General features: G+C 39.1%; 1 protein-coding gene across 2 annotated transcripts in view; it reads left to right on the plus strand.

Annotated features, from left to right (window-relative positions):
• The window catches only part of SEMA5A (semaphorin 5A), a 452,903-nt gene that overhangs the window by 193,877 nt on the left and 238,348 nt on the right, over nucleotides 1-20,678 (plus strand). For both annotated transcript variants that reach the window (XM_054578336.1, XM_054578335.1), the window contains exons 4-5: nucleotides 1,697-1,796; nucleotides 17,881-17,926. In XM_054578336.1, the coding sequence (XP_054434311.1) occupies nucleotides 1,697-1,796; nucleotides 17,881-17,926 (146 nt within the window). The remainder of the gene's footprint in view (nucleotides 1-1,696; nucleotides 1,797-17,880; nucleotides 17,927-20,678) is intronic.

The following is a 20,678-nucleotide window of genomic DNA, read 5'->3' on the forward strand; positions in this document are numbered from 1 at the left end:
CATGGGAAATGAATTAAATCAAATCTTTCCTTTCATTTTATCTAAGACTCAAATCATCTCTACTTTCTACATATGAATATTTCCTGTAACTGTATAAACGCCTGTATTTATAAATACTGTGCTTAAAGAAGATATTAGCGCTAGTTCCCTAACTGAATTTTTAAACTCTTGGAAGGACCATTTATTAATAACTTTTTATAGCTCCGTGGCCTTTAACATACTTTGCTATAAATATTTTGTTTCAATTGACTTACCTATAAGATGAAAAAGTTTATATAAAGTACTAAAAACAATCAAGATACCATACACATAAAAATTTCAAAAATGAAATAAATACCAGTTACTACATAACTCAACCTTTATTGTCTTTAAGTAGAATGGAACTTTTAGTTCGTGTCATTTTTTTCCTCAATAACTGACATTAGAGAAATGGCATATTTGTTATACAGAGTTATTACTTGAAAATAATCCACTCTGGCAGTGTAGTTCAGTTGGTTAGTGTTATCCTGATACAACAAGATTGTGGGTTCGATCCCTAGTCAGGGTACATACAAGCATCAACCAGAGAATGCATAAATAGTAGAACAACAAATCAATGTTTCTCTCTCGCTCTTTCTCTCTCTCTCAAAAAGAAAAGTTAAAAAAAGAAAATAATCCATCTAATTTATATCAACAAAGGCATTTTTACAGGACATGGATATATTTTCATAGTAAATCTGTTTTTACACCTGCTTTTGTTGAAAGAGATTATCTCTGCGCCATTTCCCCCACTGAAACCAATAACTATGTTGACTTGACTGTTACGTGCCTGTTTAGTTCAGTGTGATAGCACTTAAAATGTTAAATCTAAGAGAAAGAGGTGATCAGGTACCAGGGTTAATTGTCAGGGCCGATTATAAAGTGTGGCACAAATGGCAGGAGAATTACTGAATGTTTTTTCAGTGTCAGAAATGAGCTAATGGATTGTATTAATGTAATGGAGGTTTAAGAAGCAGCATTACAGCCTTCTTTAAATACTGTCATTTTATAAGAAATAAGAGTAGGACTTCAGGCTGGAGGCCATTTAACAGGATTTAATAATATTTATACATAAAAACAAAAAGCAAAAACAACCTCTTTTACAGAGTAGCTCTTTCCTGATTTCCCTTAGAAAAAAATGCAAATGAGGCTTCGAAGTAACTGCGGATTTCTCATCTAGGAAGGACAAGTTTAATAATGAGGTCAAAATAGAAACCCAAAGGACAAAGGACAGGATATGGAACATCTTCTTTGAAAGAAGGCAAATGGTGCTCCTGTGTTTGCCCTTGGTCCTACGGAGGGCTTGTGTGATTTTTCCAAATCTTTGGTTCTTTCCTGTCAAGTTGCACAGGAAATGGTATTTTCTGTGAATAATGTGTTATTTTCTGCCCAGCCCAAAGCCAATGGGAAAATGCACATCTGGCTTGTAAATCACAACCAAGCATGGATGCCTTGCTCCCTCTTTATTGGGTGGCTGTAACTTTGTGCTTTACACATTCTCAGTGTGGATTATGTGACATCCTGATGGAAACCTCCAGTGGCCCCTCAACAGTCACCTCGGGGGACCTTTAAATCCTCTCTGAAATGTAATGTTTGCTACCTGAAGTGCACTCTCTGTGGTCCCCAAAAGAAACATCATTCATTTTTATCTTTTTATTTATTTATTTTTCCTATTTAGAAATTGGCCCCTGGTTACGGGAGTTCAGAGCGAAGAATGCTGTGGATTTCTCGCAGTTAACATTTGACCCAGGACAGAAAGAACTTGTTGTAGGAGCAAGGTGAGAGATCTTCCATTTTGCCACCACAGATATCTTCTGACTTCATTTTGCATCTGTGCAGTTACACGTGGGCTGCTCTTCCATAATTGACGAGTGCTCAGTAATAATTCTTTTAAAAATGAAAAACAGTGTGAGTGTCATAAAGTATACTACTAATAGTAGGATGACTACTGCATTTTACAGCATGCGTTTATGGGGCCCACCCCTTGTGCCAGGAACTGTTCTAACATGAATTCATCCCATTTTTCCTCCCATGAATCCTGAGAGGTAGGTATTGTCTGTTTCCCTATTTTAGATAAAGGGAAATTGAGGCAGGAAGTGGATAAATACATGACCATGTTTATTATGTCTAATAAAAAATGGACCCAGGTTTCAGTCTCAGGCAGTTAGGCTTCAGAAACCATGTTCTTCTCACCAAACTCCTCAGTAAAATCCTACAGATCAAGAAGCCGTAATGTTCATTCTGGCCCATGTTACCGCTCTTCGTGTCCACAATTAAGCCATTAACCAGCCAACTGAGCATTCAAGGAAAGTTGTTACTATTTATATCTCTTAAGGGGCACATGTTCCTGCATCCAGTTCAATATTTGACATTCCAGTTGACACTAAGGCCACTGGAACACTGTCAGCACAGATCTTGAGTTTTTCCGTCATATTTACCATGACTTCCGCAGAAACATACATAATCCGTCTCTTCAAATCATCTATCCTGCCATTGTATTTGGAAGTTGATGTATAAAAAAAGCACTTTATGTCTGTCTCTTAGGAAAAATGACATGGAACTAGGAGAAAGAGGTACTTTGTAGATTTGGATTCTTCTGGCATCCAAGCAAAGCACAAGTGGAGTGCTCATATCGCTTTTGCCCAAATTTACTAGATTATAAAACATACCTTTCATAGTGAGAGAAGTTATACAGTTTCCACATAGACCTGAGTGAAGCTAATATGCTTTAGGTTCTGGGCATTTGAGACAGGTATCGAACACTTTTTAGGGTCATTGTTTCTGCTGTCAGATCTTAAGTAGCCTTTGTATACCCATCCAACATCTGAAGACATTAAGATGTGTGCTTGTAACTTTAAATGAATAGATAGTAATTGGTTAGGTTCCTGCCAGCGACCCTGCCACCTGAATCTCTTCTGATGTTTGTGGGTGGACAATGAGTACAGACTAGACGGGCCCCCTTGGTGTGCTTTTGCTTACTCCAGCCCACTGGTAATAATTGCGGGGTTTCTGATGCTGATTTCCACAAATTCCATCACTGGGATCCTGGGCTGATTATAGCAGGGATTTTTAACTGGTCTGCTGCCCTCCAGATATCCTCTTCCTTCTGTATACCACGGCTAATGTCATCTTTTCAAATATCCGCTTTAAGTAACTGCCATTGAATAAATGCTGGCTCTTCGGTGTGGTCTACCAGCCCCTTTGCCTTTTGGTCCCACATTGCTTACAGACTCGCCTTTTCCATTCTCACACAGTCCAGGCATGTGGAATTATTTATGTTACGCACAAAAGAGAACATTCCCTTTCTTGCCTTTGGGATTTGGTAACCTTTTACTTTTCTGGAATATTAGCTGCCCATCCATCCCACCCCAAATATCTACTTGGTGAACTTGTAGTAAGGATCTAGCTCAAGGCTCCTCCATCTGGCCTGAGCTGTTACATTTCCTGCTTTGTGTGGTCTTTTTAAATTTCCTGGTAGATGACACCTGTCATCTACCTTTATTAGTATAGATGCATTAGTTCTAATTAATGCATTAGTTCTTGTCCAGTGTCCTCCCTCCAACCCCCATTTTCATGTAGTGACTTACTAAATGGTAGAGAGGATATGTCTGTCTGGTCTTTGTTTCTCTAGAATACAGCACTTTCTCCTCCTGATAAAAACTTGGAGATGTCTGTTGTTTCAGTATATATGTTTCTAGGATTTCATTTGTATATATACCCCTTCGCATCTGGAGGAAACGTAAGGGACAGAGCATAGCAGATGTATTCCAGATACCGACAGTGGGGCAAGGACACAAAGGAGTGTCAGTCTCTAAATACCTAACCTAATGCTTATGGGAGACGAACCTTTTCCCTGAGCCGAAGGGGAAATGGGGCCCCTCCTGGGACAGCAGAGGCAAATATGATCCCGATCGTTGTAGCTGGGTCAAAATCCCTCATTCAACTCTAAAGGACTTTGGGAAAAAAGTTTTCTTGTGAGTTTGACTCAAAAGACTCTCCATTGTTTCTGGAGGTTGAGCAGGCAATGCCTCACATGTGCACGCTTTCTGCCGGTGGCTGGTCTTTGGTCCGTGACACACAGTCTCCTAATGAATGTGGGAAGCCACTGAGCAAAACCAGACTGCGAAGAGACATCATATGGTCCATCTGGGTCCATCTGGGTCCATCTGGGTCCATCTGGGCTGGAGACAGCACCTGGGATTGTTCCCAGGGAACACCCATCCCTGAAAGTCTCCATCCTAGTGGCCCTAGAGGTTTCCATCTTTGTTCCTAGAGGTCTCCATCCCAGCATCCCTGCAGGTCGTCCTCCCAGTGTTCCTGGAGGTCTTCCTCCCAGCATCCTTGAGAATCTCCACACCAGCATTCCTGGTAGTTTCCATCTACCTCATGTCACCTCAGTCCCAGCCCAGCCATGCTGAGAGGGATTGGACTAGCCACTGAGTCAACCTAGCATGCCCTACGGCATGGCAACCAGGACAAATAGGATCTCCAGATTTAGAACATAAAAGTCCAGGATATGCAGTTAAATTTGTATTTCAGATCCTAGAACATGGACTGTATTTTCTATTCTAGTACAATGCATGGTACATTGTAGACACTCAGTAAACAAAAGAAAGGGTAGACTGGATTTGCTTAGTTGTGTGACTTTGAGCCCATTTCTGTCTAACTTTCTCATCTTTAAAATCGATACAGTTATTTCAATTCCTTTCAGCTGTTGGGAGGATTAAATGAATAATCCCTGAAAAGTGATTGTCACAGTAACAGGTACCCAGTAAGCCCGCAGTGGTAAGGGACTCTGCGGTTGGCTATGGGTTTGGGCATACATGTACATATGTATTTTGGCAGATATCGCAAAGTAAGAATAGGAAATTTACCTGGAAAATGTGGTGGGATTAGACTGAGAATGTTTGAGAGGAAATGTGAGCCAGTTATAAAACTTTAAAAATAACCCAGCCCTCAGATTCCTGTTTGGGAGGGCTTGACCTAGCAAAGAGGTTTAGATAGCAGGTGTATATTTTAGATATCTGTAATGGTTTAAAGATATGATTGGTAGAAAAACACAAGAGTCTTTTTTTTTCATATTAGCAGTAGATATTGTAAAGTTGTTTATTGGATGGTTTCTCTTTATACCCACGATACTTTGTTTCTGAAATTGAATTCAGTTCAAGATTCTTTGTGCTCTTTGCAAAAAGAAGTTCATTGTCCTGCAAAAGAAAAACCTTTCCAAAGGTGATTTGGGTTGTGTAGTGCCAGAAGGTCCTTGCATCTGGATTCATACATTTTCTGGAAGGAGCCCTAAATTCACGATTTTCAAGTAGCACATTACTTTTCATAATATTTTAAGAGCATTGACATTCATATTCTGTTTTACCCAAGCCTCTTGAAAAATTAATAATGTTGGTGGATGTTTTCAATGACAAGACTCAGGCATTTTCATTCTAAAAAATATGGAAAATACAGTAAAGCATAAAGAAAAAACAATTCAGAAATAATTACAGTTAATATTTTTGGCTTTTGCCCTGTAGTATTTGATTTCTATTGATTTATATTATTGGGATAATATTTTATGAATGATTTTCATATTTTTGTCCAAAAACCTACTTAAAGCAATTCCCATTGTGTGTATGTGTGTATGTGTGTCTGTGTATGTGTGTGTTTGTGTGTATTCCAAAATGAAAGGATATTTTGTGGTTTAGAGGTATTTGAATAGATAATTATGAATGTAATATAGTAATAATCACAAAGTAGCCACGAGTGTAAGTAAGTTTTCTGCATTTAGGATTGTAACAACAGATGTAAGGGAGGGTGATTATATTTTAATTCTCCAAATGAATCTGATGGTCTTTAATGCTTCCAGTTCATTGTAAGAATGATAAGTTAATTCTATGCTAAACTTAAATATTAGTCCAAATTGTGCCTAACTTGGTCTGTACCCAGTGCAGGGCATTTCACAAATTAGTCCTATTTTTATAACGTGCAAAGCTACATATTAGTAAGGAAAAGAGATTCTCATCAAACATAAGAGGAGTTGATTTCAGTCAGCTTTGTTTGCTTTTTGAGTTTTGAGTTATTTCTTTCCTATAACTTGATTTCTGATTATCACACCCTTCTCTGACAAGGTCAGTGTTATACAAGCATATAAATGAAAGGCACAGAAAGAACATTCACCGGTAAGCTCTCCCATAATCCACCTGTGAGTCCGGGAGGCCCAGCCACTTGCTCGCAATTAAAGTGGTGGCATGGAAGCCCATGTATCCAGTATTTGGGTCAGGCAATCATCATAACTGATGACAAATATAACGATTTTTGTCCTCAGAAATTTAAAAAAAATTTTCTTGAAAATACATTCTTTTTAAATATTTTTTAAACATTTATTTATTTATTTATTTATTTTTAGACAAAAGGGAAGGGAGATAGAGAGGGAAACATCAATGTGTGGTTACCTTTCAGGCACCCCCTGCTGAGGACCTGGCCCACAACCCAGGCACATGCCCTGACTGGGAATTGAATCACCGACTCTGGTTTGCAGGCCAGCACTCAATCCACTGAGCCACACCAGCCAGGGCGAAATTTTAATTCTTTTAATTGCCTTACAAAATGGCAACATTATAAGGATATCAAGAGAAAGGGTACTGGAGATGCTTGAGTTTCCTTGCACAATTTACCTGAAGTGAGTACCAGCCTACTCAGCAACTTGCATGGAGATTGCCATTATAACCAATGGATTATTTCCATTTATTGGAAAATATCTCTTTATACATGTTTGTACAAAACATAGTATGGATTTATAATCAGTATGTTTATTACCAAGAACTAAAACTAACACCCGAGTGCTTCCAAGACAGAGCTTGGTGTTCCTAACAGCCACAATAAACTTGTTTTGAAAAATGTTAGTCTATTTTGTGAACCATTTGTTTTGCTCATTGTTTAAATCTACAAAACTAAAGATAAAAAGGAAAGATAAATTACTTCTGTTGTGCTGGGTCTGTATTTGCGTTAAGTATTCAAAGCGTCTGTTCCCATAAGATCACATGAAATGGATGGGCAGGCTTCTGTTTAATTGGAATGATTTCCTTTTTTTTCAGAATGATTTTGCCAGTGGTTCTAAACAAAGGAAGCTAAATTTTAGATTCATATAAAAGTCATTTAAAAAAATTGGCTAATTCAATTTTCTCCTTTCTGTGGTTATAATTCCTATTTTCATTTTAAAGTTTTACCCTTAGAACTAATCTGTTGGAAGTGGCATGTAATTAAAAGGAAACTGGAGATTTTTATGAGATTTATGCCTCTAGTAGCCACAACTTCTATTTTCCAAGGTCTATATTTTAGCCAAGTTTGTGCATTAAAGGTAACTCCCGCTGAGAGGAATGAAATCAGCAATTAGGAGTGAATCCAAAAAGCAGCAGAACCCCATTGTGCAAAGAAATCCCAGGTAATGGTGATGTTTATATTGTGTTTACATTAATTACAACTTAGGAAAAGCAGCTGGTGATGAAAAGAAGGGCGGTGCTTTTCATTCTTGCTCTTCATTTTCACCCCTACCCACCTGGAGTTGGTTTAAACCTGTACTTTATGGCTTAAATATTTTCTTTTCTCTGTCCTTCTCCGTGTCGGCACTCGATTCATATGTGTGTCTGTTTCTCTCTTAAGATTCTCTCTACTAATCTCCCTCCTCCTTCTGCTGGTTCTCCCCTTTCTTCTAATATGCTTATTTGATTAATTAACCTAATCTGTGTTTAAAAAGTCCACTCTTTGCTGGCTTTGTTAAATTTTGTGCAGTCTGCCTATTTGATTAATTAACTTAATCTGTGTTAAAAAGTCTGTTCCTTGTCTGCTGGCTTTGTTAAATTTTGTGCAATATTTGCCAAATATCAGTGTTCCTAAGTATCACCAGACGTGTTCATTCAACATTCAGCTTTCTCTGCTCTCTACTCCCATCCCCTCTGATTCAGTGGTTGGAAGGGGGTCCTGGAGTATGAGCTTTTAACAAACATGTGGTCTACAGACCCTCTTGTGGGAAAGACTTCTAACCATGTGTTCCTTTTGCTGTTGTGAAAAACAAAATAATCTTTGTACTTTCTTCCCTGCCGGAGCTGGAAAGCAGATAAGCCTAGCAGGGTAGTTATTTATTTAGTTAGAAATATATATATGTAGTCTTCTATTTTCCAGATTACAAGAATGAGCCAACAAAGGAGTGTGATAAAAATGAACCAGCCTCTTCACTTTGAGTGTGTGTGCGCGATACAGTATTTGAGTGGTGAGAGCTTTTCTCCCCGCCGGTCCCGCATGGGGCCCATCAAAATTTATTAGTTCAGTTGTTACTCTGTCACGACTCTTCATTCATCAAATATTTATTGAGCCTACTTTATGTCAGGAAGTATCTCAGGCATTGGGAAAACAAAGATGAAAACTTTATAGCCTAGTGCAAGGGTTGTCAAGCTAAGACCCAAGTTGGCCTCCTGTTTTTGTAAATAAAGTTTTATTGGAACACAGCCACACCCATTTATTTGTATATTACCTGTGGCTGCTTTAGAGCTTTAGCTGCAGAAATGAATGCTTGCAAAGGAGACCACAAAGTGAAGTCTTTGCTCTCAGACCCTTAAAGAAAAAGCTTGCTGACTCCAGGACTCGTGAGTGGGTCAAAACAAGCAATTGAATTCTCCCAGGGAGAGCTGAGTTATGGGCCCTGGAGACATCAAGAGTAAAGGAGACTGAAGGTCCTTGGGGGTAAAAAAGGTACACTCAGAAGGGGATCTATCACTTGGTCCATGGAGGTACATTAGGAGTCCGGAAAGATCTTCTTGCCAGAATGACTACACCACATGGAAAGTCCCAACTCATGACGCAGCTTGACTGAACCTGTTGGTGGCTGAGAGGGAACTTGTAGGTAAGGCCAGAACTTTAGGTGAGGTCGGTTATGGAGGAGCTTGGACTTATCCCTCCAGACCTGTGATTTCTATCCCAGACATCGTGAGTTATCTGAGAGGCCTTTCAAGAAAGTAGGTGCCCACGTTTCTCTTCAGATCATTTGAATCAGACTTTCTGGGAGTCATGTTGGCACCTTTGTTTTAACAAGCTCTTTTTTTGGTTTGTTTTTATTTATTTTTCCATTTAAACTTTTGTTTTCCATTACCATTTATCCCCCATGCTCTCTTGCACCTCCATCCGCCCCCCTTCCCTTCCACGATCACCATACTGTTGTTTGTGTCCATGAGTTCTTTCTCTTTTTTTCTTTTCTGCTCTATACCCCTGCCCCCACCAACTCCCTGACCCCTCCCGCAGACATGTCAGCCTTCTCTCTATAACAAGCTCTTGATGATGCGCTGGCCTGGCAAATTTGAGAACCTCTCCCAGAGTCATCAGTTGCTCAGCAGATGTCTAGGCCTACCTATTTACATGTTCAGACTTACATTAGGAAGATACTTTTGCCATATTGTGTGTGGAATGTGCGAGAGTTTGGAGAATTTGGAGGTAGGGACAGTGGTTGTGGGACTGTGGATCGGGTGACAGTATAGAAAACTTGAACTTAGTGATAGTGGAAATGGAGAGAAGTTAGATTTGAGACCTATTTCAGAGATGGTTTTGACGGTGATTGGTGACAAATAGAGTGGGTGGCTGAGGGCAGAGGCCAAAGGGGAGATTTGGGAGCAAGATTTGGAAGTGTGACTCATGGCGGCATTAGCTGGGTTTGAGCACAGGGGAGGTAAGCTGTAATTCTTTGATTATTTCAAGAAACATTTAAAAGAAACCCTTAGATTTTGCTAATTCTGAAGATAGCCCAGAAAAATAATTGCACATGGCAATAATTTGAGCAGTGAGTATTTCTAGGAAGACAGAAGTTAAAAGAATTATAGGATAATTCTCTTGTTATTTTTTAAATGAAAAATTATCTCTATTAACTGAAAAATGGAAAGGAATGAATTAAATGCCCAGTGGACATACAAAAAAGCAAAAGTCACCAGTTAAATTTAGAGCAATAAGTCATGATCTGTAATCCTCAAAGCACTTAGAGATTGTCAAGTAGCATTTAGAGCATAGTGAAATTTAAATTATCAGTGTAGTTAACAATATTGATTAATAACTTTGCTCCTAAATATGCTATGAGAAAAGATTTTTCTGGTTTTATATCTCTGAAATTTGCTAACAGTGTTGGTCTTAAGCATAGCATTCTACTAAAAATTCATCTTTGTTATTTCATTCTACTTGCCAAAGACCAAGAGGCTATCCATGTATTCTGTGAATTTTAATCTTGGTATTGAAACATACCAGAGTACTATTAAGACTTTGATCTTGGTTTTGATGTATTCTTTGAAACTTATTTCTAATAACCAGGACTTATAAAGGGTTGGAAATAGGCTTTTGGGGAATGAGACAAAGAATGAAATGAGCCAATACAGTTCTGGGAGAGTGATTATTGAACACATATGGTAAAAACAACAATAATAAAACCAAAATTATTTTAAAGATTTTATAGCACAAAGTTTATATATATTTACTATTTTGGGAGAGGGTTCAAAAAAGTTGGACTGATGAGGTAGCTCGTAACATGTCCGTATTATACAAAAGTCTCCATTTTTAAAAGTATATTAGCCAAGGGGAAAAAAAAAATCAGCATTCAGAGCTTTGATCTAAATGAGACACAACTATTTAAATATCTTGGTATATATTTGGAGTAGTTTGGTAATTTTAAAATTTAATTAAGTTCCCCAAAACTGTGGAAAATATACGTAAAAGAGGTAATTTTGGAAATGTTATACCCACAGAAAAAATAAAGGTTCCTGAAAGTTGTTTGGAGTCAACCAGCATAATGAAAGTCTTAGAAATAGCTATTATAGATAGGTGGGTGAAATACGTAAGTCAATTACATGATGGAATTGCATATTTATGTTCTTTAAAAGCTATGGATATGATTGATATATTAACTGTTTCCATTTAAACAATTAATTTTTATAAAATTATATTGTGTTCTAAAGGACATAGTTACTACAATACTTTTCATTAGCTGCCAAAACACAAACTTATATTTTCATCTTCAAGTCTGTCAGTGCCTTTGCAAATGTGGGTATCATGTAAGATGTTACTATGTCAAATCCTGTGCCAGCTGTATATCAGTAACTGTTAAGATAGAACCTGGAAATGAAAAGAAATGGAGAAGATGATGCTGGCACAGGTAGGTGCAGGCAAGACCAGCTTTTCAGTTGATGTCAGCTCTCAGATTTACCCCAATGGTCACAGCTTTTAAACAGTGTATGTTTTGTCTTCGGGTTGTTTCATGATCAACCGTGGTCTAAACTTTGACATAAGTCTGCATCGTCATTGCTTAAAACATTTTCTTGCAGATGTACTTGCTGTCTGTCTTCATTTTCTCTTTGTGCAAAATACATGTCTGTCTTAATTATTTGGTCTTCTGTTCCTTTTCCTTAAGAAAGCCTCTAACCTACCTGTTCAATAAGAACTTGGAATTTTTTCTTTGATTTTATAGCTATATTCATCAGAGACCAATTGAGTTATTCTAAGAGAATGTCATTTTAAAACACCTGTGTCTTTCATAATTAATGGAGGTCAGAGTTAAGTTTTATAGTGTCTCTAGATAAAATGAGTCATTTAGTTAATATGCTCGTGATGGCTCAACCTTTTCTTTAATGCCAGCTGAATTTTATTACTTTACATGAGGATACAAGTGAACTTCGTCTATTAAGGTCCATACTGCTCCCTCAGAGAATATATTGTTGTGCTTAGTGATTTGTTGCTAATCGGCCTCCGGGGGATGTGATGGGACACAGGGATGAGTCAGTCAGTCCTGCAGTCAATAACAAACAAACTCCAGGGAAGAGGGAGGAAATGCACTCAGATGTCTAGTGAGTAAGGGGTGAATGGGCTTCAGAACTGTCAGTTTGTGTCTGCCCCATGTAATGGCTTTGTGATTTGACTGATTCAGTCTGTTGGATCTGTGAATAACTCATATATTAGCACTCCTAAAAGTGATATGGATATTACATTTGAATGGGCAATGTGAAATTTTATTCTAGAACTTTGAAAAAAAGTAGGTCCATACCAAGGGAAGAAAAGCTCACACTTTTATTTACTATAGCCATTAAAGTGAACATTTCCGGCAGGGATGTCCAACCTTTCAGTGTCTCTGGGCCACGCTGACAGAAGAGTTGTCTTGGGCCACACATTAAATATAGTGCAACACAAAATATTTAATATTTACTGCAATCACAAAAAAAACTCATAATCTTTTAAGTGACTTTACAATTTTGTGTTGGACCGCATTCACAGCCACCCTCGGATGCATGCAGCCTGGAGACCGCAGGTTTGAACGCCCTTGCTAGAGCATGGTAAGCCCTTGCTTTGTACCCCTGTAATGAAAGGGGGATGGAATCAGAGAGCAGCTCCCCTAAGCTGTGGAGCTAATACACTCTGAGGATCTAACCTCTTAACCTTGTGCACCCCTGCCTCTCTCCCCAAAGAGTGGTACTGTTCCTCCTTACTACCTTTTTACATCTGGGGTGTTAGGAAGATTGATGAGACCACTTAAATAAATGCTTTGGGTTGCTCGAAGCATTGCCCTACTGGAGAAACTGACCCTGTGTGAGACACTTGGTTAGCATTCCTTGTTGGCAGGGAGCCAGAAGCATTACTTCTTCATGTTGGAAAGATCGGGAGTCTTTCCTGTGAACCTCACCTATAGGGCTTTCTCTCCTCTGTGAGCTCGCCATCGCAAAGAGGTTGCCTCTTCTCTAATGCCCTGGATAATAGCCACTTGCAGGGGACGACCGCAGATCTTACTTTAATGTGTGAGTGGCCCCATGTCTGGGTGGTAATAGCAATTTTTCGTTCCCCTTAGATTTTCTTTCTTTTCATAACCTTTAACTCCATAGGTCATTGACCTAAACTGTAACGGATCAAGTTGTCTGGGGAGATTTCAGGTCTCTCATCTTGCCAGCTGGACTGGAATTTTTCCAACAGCAAAAATGCACTTGGACTTGTACTTAGAGCCAAATAGTTTGAGGGAGGAGGTTTGAGGATAGCAGAATCCACACTGTGTTTTGCCAGATTCTTAGGTTCCAATAAGGAGATTAGGGAATTCCACAAATGCTTTTTTTTATTTCATTTTTCAAAATATTTTTGACATTACTGAAAATCATGATAGATAAAGTGAATACTGAAATGTATAATATCACGTATTTCTAATATGGACACTCTCAGTAAGTCATTAAATGGTTTCCTTGGGGTTTGTGTAGACCACAGTTATGTATTAAACAAATATTTGAAAACACCTACCAATTCCTTTTCTCCAAAATCAAACAAATAAAAAAAAGCAACAAAAATGTAACCAATCAACTGACATAAAAATAGATGTTGAGTCTGTGCAAGCTTATAGATCTGATAATTCGAATTTCAAAATTTTCTAGTTAGCATAGTCAACTGACTTTATGATTAACATATTATATAGGTAAGTACTTACTGAATAAGTTTTTATTAATAAAGAATTGTCTTATATTTTTATATGCTGAGATTTCATTTAAGATTATTTGAAATATGTTATTCATTGGCAAAAAATAAAAGAATATGCTTGAAACGTATATTTTCAGGAATTTATTGAAATATGTTTTGATAAGTCTTTTAAAATCTTTCATGAGATGGCCATGTGTTCCTCAAACTGTATTAGTCATTTCATATATCTAAAAATGGTCACCATTTTGTAAAAACTTGTGTTATTTAAATATACAGACAGATTACATAGTTTCTTGTTTCATAAATGAAGAAACTTGGACACTCTTAAAATAAGTCAGTTTCAGGAAGAATCTGTGAGAAGTAGGAGGAAGAAAGGAATCACTGTCTCATCAGTCAGACCGGTAAGATGAACATGTTCTCTTAATGGTTGGACACACACAAGTCACAGTCAGATCAGTGTCCCGGAGGTCAGAATCAATTATGTAGAATAAAAAACTGGTCATTAGCCGTGCTAAGCCTTGGATTATCTCAAAATTACTTGTATATGTGACTGAACAATGAAGGCATAAAATAATTGTACTGGAAGAACTATTACTGTGTGTGTGTGTGTGTGTGTGTGTGTGTGTTTAGTGCCAGTGAAATTAGGAAGGGGGCATTGGATGACTGATTGGTAAACTCATGTAACACAATGAGACAAGGGACACTAAAACAGGCAGTCTTGTTTCTAATCCTAGGACTTTCCCTGAATCCTAGTGATCTTGGATAAATCACACTGCATATCTTAAGTGGAAAAAGTTTCTCTGCCTACAGATTGAGGGGTATATACCCACTAATGACAATCCAGCTTTAGAATTCTTGGATTCTATGATTTTTAGGTAAAAAAAAAATTGAAGGTGGGTTAAAAAAAAAATCACCAACTAACGTCTTGTAACCCAGAACATACCAAAGAAAAAGTTCAAATCTCCGGTACTTCTCTTCATTAAGTTGACAGTGGAGGTGGCAGCAGCGTTGATAACCTCTGATAATTACTGTGCTATTTTTCCTAGGAAGCATGCTCTTCTTCTCTGCCCTTCCCATTCACCTATTCAGCGCCTCTGCCATACTGATGTTTTACTGATGAGAAGCTTGCAAGGGCACCATAGTTCTCAGGGGTTTGGTGAATACAGAGTAAACAGTGAAAATCCACTGGTAATGGCTTGGGGGTAGAGAGTGGTACCTGCACAGAAAGTTGGGACCTGAGATGCAGAAAAAGAATTATCATCAGCAGAGTTAGATTTGCTTGGGAGATGTATACTGACATGTGGCATGTTTGTCAGCATAAATCAGTGTCTTCCTATCTTAGTCCATATGGGCCGCTGTAACAAAACACCACCTCCTAGGCAGCTTATAAACAGCAGAAATGTATTTCTCATAGGTCTGGAGGCTGAGAGTCCCAGGTGAGGGTGGCAGCATGGCTGGGTGCCAGTGAGCTCCTACTTCTGGGTTGCAGATGGCCAGCATCTAGCTTTGTGTCCTCACACCTTGGAAGGGGCTGGGATCTCTTTGGAGCTTCTTTTATGAGGGTAATAATCGCATTCATGAGGCATCCACCCTCGGGACCAAATTACCTCTCACAGGCCCCACCTTCTAATACGGTCACCTTTGGGGCTTAGGGTTTTTAACATGCATTTTGGGAAGACTCAAGTATTCAGAGTATAGTACTTACCCTACAGAAAACACTTGAAAACTGGACCCAGGGGTTTCTGAGCATGATCTCTATACCTTCTCCAAGCCTCTCCCCAAGGAGAGAGGCCTCTGACTGCTCCTCTTCAGGGGCCCTGCCCAGAGCTCTGCAGAACATCAGGGACACCACCATCCTCTTACCCCGTGCTGTGAAGGCACTTTTGGCTCTTCCTTTGCATAAGGGAGCTGCCTTTCTCCGAAGTTCCCAGTGATAGATACTATAGTGTGGCCATGCACATGTGTATGTGTGGAGGTGAGGGTGTGTGTGGGGGGTGGGATGGGCAGGTGTAGGATGGCCTTGTAATAAATAGCAAAGCCCTCGGGTAATTGATTGACTGAAAAATGTGAGTGTTTTGTTTTTTTTTAATTGAGAATATTTATAGAGCCAGTGAGTTAGAAAGAGTGTGATAACTGGGTGCCAGAATCAAAAGAAGATAAGCAATAGTATCTTTTTTTCTAAAAATCCTGTCATGGAGAATATTCTGAGAATTTCATTGTGTCTGGAAATTTTAATATTTCTTATAAACTGTCTAGCAGTAGCCATACTGGTTGCATTTGTACAATGTGTCAGACAGGCGCCCTGTGACTATTCGCTCCATTCCACAGGTGAGAAGACTGAGGCATAGAGTGCTGAAGCTTTCTTCCTGAGGTCTTGTAGTGATAGAGCTTTGGCTTTTGCACAGATAATCTGAGCCACTAGGCAATGCTGTCTCCTGTGACCGAGGGGCAGTGACCACTGGCAGCTTTCTACAGCTGGGAAGCCAGTTAGAAAACCAGCCCGAGGGTCAGGGTCAGGAGCCATGGTTCTGCCTGATAGCCAGTAATTGCCACTGCAGCCGCTTGTATGCTCCTTGCCTGAAAGACTTATCTCTGTGTGTGTGTGTATAGATTTCTAACTTGTCTTAGAGGAATCCTGCTGGTCTCTATTTCACATCAGGTGAGATACTGGCAACTCTTCAAATGCAGGCTGGCTTCCAGGGGCGCTTACCAGCAGGGGACCCTGGGCTTCAGTGCATGCACTGAGTTCATGTGCTTCCCCTGCACGAAGATGTTTCTGTTGGAAACCTTACCTCTGCATGGTGCCCAGCTAAATAAAAATAGACTCTGCTGTCATATTCCCTCCCTGAAGGCCTCCTTAATCTGGTTCTTCACTGTGGGCCAGACCTCAGCCATAACAAAGAAAGGGGACGTTTTCCCCAGATGGCTTTGTGGTGAGATGCCATGTGCCAACCATGCCTCTGGGGTTATTTTCAGAGGTTAACTTGGAGGGACACAAAGAAGGTGACAAAGAAGCCATTACAGTGGTTGGAGAAGGCAGTTTTCACTGAGTGCAGGATGGCAGGGCCCCCATGGTGGGGGGCAAATTCTGAGAAGCCTGAGGGGCAAATTCTGAGAAGCCTGAGTACTGGAGTCGGTCCTTGAGATGCAGGAGACCACCCTGAAGGGAACTGAGTCCCATCTCCTCCTCCAGCAGTGTGTGTGTGTTCACTCACGCTGCTGGATGTCAGCTTCCCTGTCGCTTTGTCCTCCACATGCCTGTCTACACCAGAGGCGTGTCTCTTGGTCCTCGAGGCTGTGCCCTCGGCCTCACTTGACAGTCACTTGTCACTTCTACTGGGACAGCCTCTGCTTCTGACACCCACCTACCTTTCTATATAATTAATCTGCTTTTGTTTGTTACTGGTGTTGGAAAAAGTTTATTTTATTTTATTCCATTTATGTATTTATTTTAGATCTAACCTTGGACCAGCCCCTTCTAACATAACCTCAGCTTCACAGGGACTCCCGCTCCCCGTCCTGCATTCTTGGGGTCTGCTTTCCAATGCTACTTGCCAATTTTCCCTGCCTTCTGCTCCTGTGCTCTGTTTCTCATCTGCATGGAGTTCCTTCATGATTTGAGTTAGAGGCCAAAGCATTTCACATGAGGGAGGCCCATCTGTTTTTTCTAAAAGCCGCAGCAGTAGGGCCCAAAGCGTCGTGTGGCCCGTACGTATGGCTTTCTCTCCCTGTGTTCTTCTGACCTCCATTGTATGCTGCACTGCTCTGTTCTTCCCCTTCACTGTTGAAAGCTGATAGTTCCCTTCTCTCTGGCGTCCTCTTTCACACTTGGGCACACCGGCAGGGCTGACTCTTTCAAGCCCTGGGTGGCAGACCAAGACCCTGTTTGTAAATATATGATACACTAAATCAGTCTAGCAAGACAGAGCACTAATACTCAGACCATTGTTGAATTCAAAACCTGGACATGTTTTAATTACAAAACTTGGTGAATGCGGGTGACCGGTAAAAATGACACATGAAGAATGGTTTTATATGATCTTACTTAAGTTTAGTTTCAGAATCAAATGCCAATGTTGTTTTTGTCCATTCACGTAGATCAAGGGAGCCAGTTAATAATGTAGACTTACCTGAGTCTCACACACACGCGCATACATACGCGCGCACACACCTTGTTCCTTAACTTTTTCGCCCATCTCAAATGTGTGTCTGTTGAATTATCGAATGCCTTCTTGAACTCTGAGGTCCCAGGAAAGTTGTGCTACATGTGGTCTTAGCAGGAGGATGCTTTGGAAGCCAAAAATCATTGTTTCTTTTCCTTCTTTGTTCTCATGGATTTTTATGAACTGTAATTTTTTTGCCCTATTAAAAATAAACTTGCTCTCTTTTTGTATTTTGTAGAAACTACCTCTTCAGGTTACAGCTTGAGGATTTGTCTCTGATCCAGGTAGGTGCAATTTATTTTTCTACAGCTTTCATTTTCCATCTGAATTAGCTCACTGTTTGAGGGACTGAAGACAGATGCATGTAAAGGTATTAATCAGGCTGCTCCAGGGGTCCTTTGCATCAGCAGGTTAGGCCTCAGGACTCTTGGCCGCCCTGTTTGGTGTGAGTCACCACCTGCTTAAATTCATTGTTGGCCCTTTTCTCCCACCATGCAGCTAGCCCCTCTTCCATTCATGGGCCTCATCCGACTTTCTCTCCTGTAAATGGTAAATAATTCAAAGGACATTCCCTCAGTGTCTGGGAGCATCTTTTTCTGCCCCTGTTAGAATAATCATTGATTACTTAGTTTGATGCTTTTAGCCATCTTATTCTTACAAAAATCAGCCCCCTTTGAAAATCATTGTTACCTCTTTATAATTTATAATTAAATATAAATGTGTGTTAAAAACTACATCTAGCAAAGAATAAGTGATGACAGAAAAAATGCAACTTACCTATGTCTGTGTTTATTGTTTTTGAGAAGGAGCCTGATACTCTCAGGTCTGAATGGAGTATTTATTTTATTGGTGGCTCTGAACCATAAAGGCCCACGCTGTCCTCTAGTCTTTTAGGAGGGTCTGATGACCAGGGTCTCCTTGGAGAAGGAGAGAGTTATGACACAAATATCTTTCACTGAGGTTCTAGAGCTCCCGAAGGAACATGCCAGAATCCCAGGGCTGTGTCACTTGGAAAAAGTTCTTCAATTAGTTTTAATGCCACCCTCATGTGCTAGAGTTTGAGGAAGTGATTAGAGAGAAATTTATATTATTTTCTCCTATGATGTTGGTGTTTATGAACATTCTGAAAACTTTGGAGCAAGAGCTTCATATTAGATCTTTTTTCCATCAGGACCTTACAACAAGCTAGTCCCACAAGTAAAGCTAATATTGGTAAAAAGCAGAGTCTTTGAAGATGGTAGACTTGGTGGTCTAGCTCCACGACTGCCAACACTGGTGGGTTTCCTCTTTTGTGAAGTGGTCACAAAACGCTATCTTCCCCAGAGTGTCACTCATAAAATACATAAAGTCAGGCATGCACAAGAGAGGAGGCACAGTGTTTTCTGAACAAATGGTAATTGCTTATGTTTTTAAAATGGACTAATAGGAATAAATAATACATTATTGTCCAAATTGTTTCCTCACACTAGGCAATGAATTGCCTTTCCACTGCAATTAATTATATAACTAAAGTCTTTAAGTGAATTGATTGGTTGGTAAAATTATAATGTATTAACAATGACTCAGAATGATCAGCAATTTAAGCAAAACAGCATTTTAAAACTCCAATTTTTAAATAACATTTTATAAAAATATAGACCTTTCAATAGCTAAGAAATGTATATAATGCTCATTGTGATTCTCATGGTATAATATATTACCTGGCTTATTGTATGTGTTAAAAAACTAAAATGTGTAGATATGTGTGTACATAAGCGTATTCATTGATTTCCTAACTCTCTTGGTTTAGAGGGTTTGGAAGGCAGCAATGAGCACACCTAATACCCAGTCCTGGCTGTCTAAATTTCATTCTCCACCAAAATAAATCAAGGTTTCTTATAAAAGCAGCTGATTCTAGGGCCTGGGTAATAGAAGTCCCAGCTGCCTGGAAGATTTTGTTGTTTCAGAAACTAAGAAAGTATTCAAAGAACAATGAGGGCATGTCAAAAGGATCTAAGAGCCAACTTGAAAGAGGCTCACTGAAGAAATCTAGGACAGTTTGACTGTTAAAGTGAATAAGGATGGCATCGGATTATTACCGATTGAATAAACTAAGAATTGATGAGTATATACTGACAAACAATAAGAGAATAAATAAACAATTGAGACAGAAGGGACTGATCTTCCTTACTGTAAAATGTCAAAATGAGTGCTGAAATTTATGGGTGAGATTTTGATGGCCAAGATATTTATGTATTCTGAAAGTATTTACCTATAAAATACTTATTAATAATAAGAGGAAAACTTGTGACTTAGTAGTGAAAAACCTGGTCAGTTTCACCATAACCACTTAGTTGAATGTACCCTCACTTGTAATGGTACAGGAAACTAGTATAAGTCTCCTGATTCCGTGTGCTTAGAAGTACACAATAAGATTTCCATACTATTCCAGCCAAAAATTATAACCAATTTCACTCTGAGAAGACAGCACACAAACCAAAACTGAGGGACGTTCTACAAAAATCTTGCCTCTAGTTTTCAAAAATCACCAAGTCATGAAAGGCATAAGAAGAATAAAGACCTATTTCATCATAGAAGAGAAAAAATAGTCATGACAATCAAAGGAAACACTTGTTCCAAATTATATCTTGGAACAGAAAAAAGAATGTTTGTGCCATATTGGAACAATTGGCAGAATTTTAAGGTCTGTAGGTAAAATAACAGAAATGTGTTAATATTGATTTACTGATTTTTATACCTGTAATGTGGTTATATAGGAGAATGTCCTTGTTCTTTGAAAAATATCTACCAAGGTAAGTAGGGGTAAAGAGTATCATTCCTGCAACTTATTCTGAAATAATTTTAAAAACTGCAATATGTGTGTATGTATATTACTATAGACATGTAATACACATACAGTCGTGCAGAAAGAATGATAAAGCAATGTGATTAAAAGTTAATAGGGGGACTGATTCAAAGATAGCATTGAAATGTAAACTATAGCTGAAAAATAAAAAAAAAAGTTAATCAGGGAAATCTAAAAGTCTGGGTGAATAG

Source organism: Pteronotus mesoamericanus, unplaced genomic scaffold (genome assembly GCF_021234165.1).
Source record: "Pteronotus mesoamericanus isolate MK-2021 breed Mesoamerican mustached bat unplaced genomic scaffold, CSHL_Meso_final contig_50, whole genome shotgun sequence".
In the NCBI taxonomy this organism is placed as follows: Eukaryota; Metazoa; Chordata; class Mammalia; order Chiroptera; family Mormoopidae; genus Pteronotus; species Pteronotus mesoamericanus.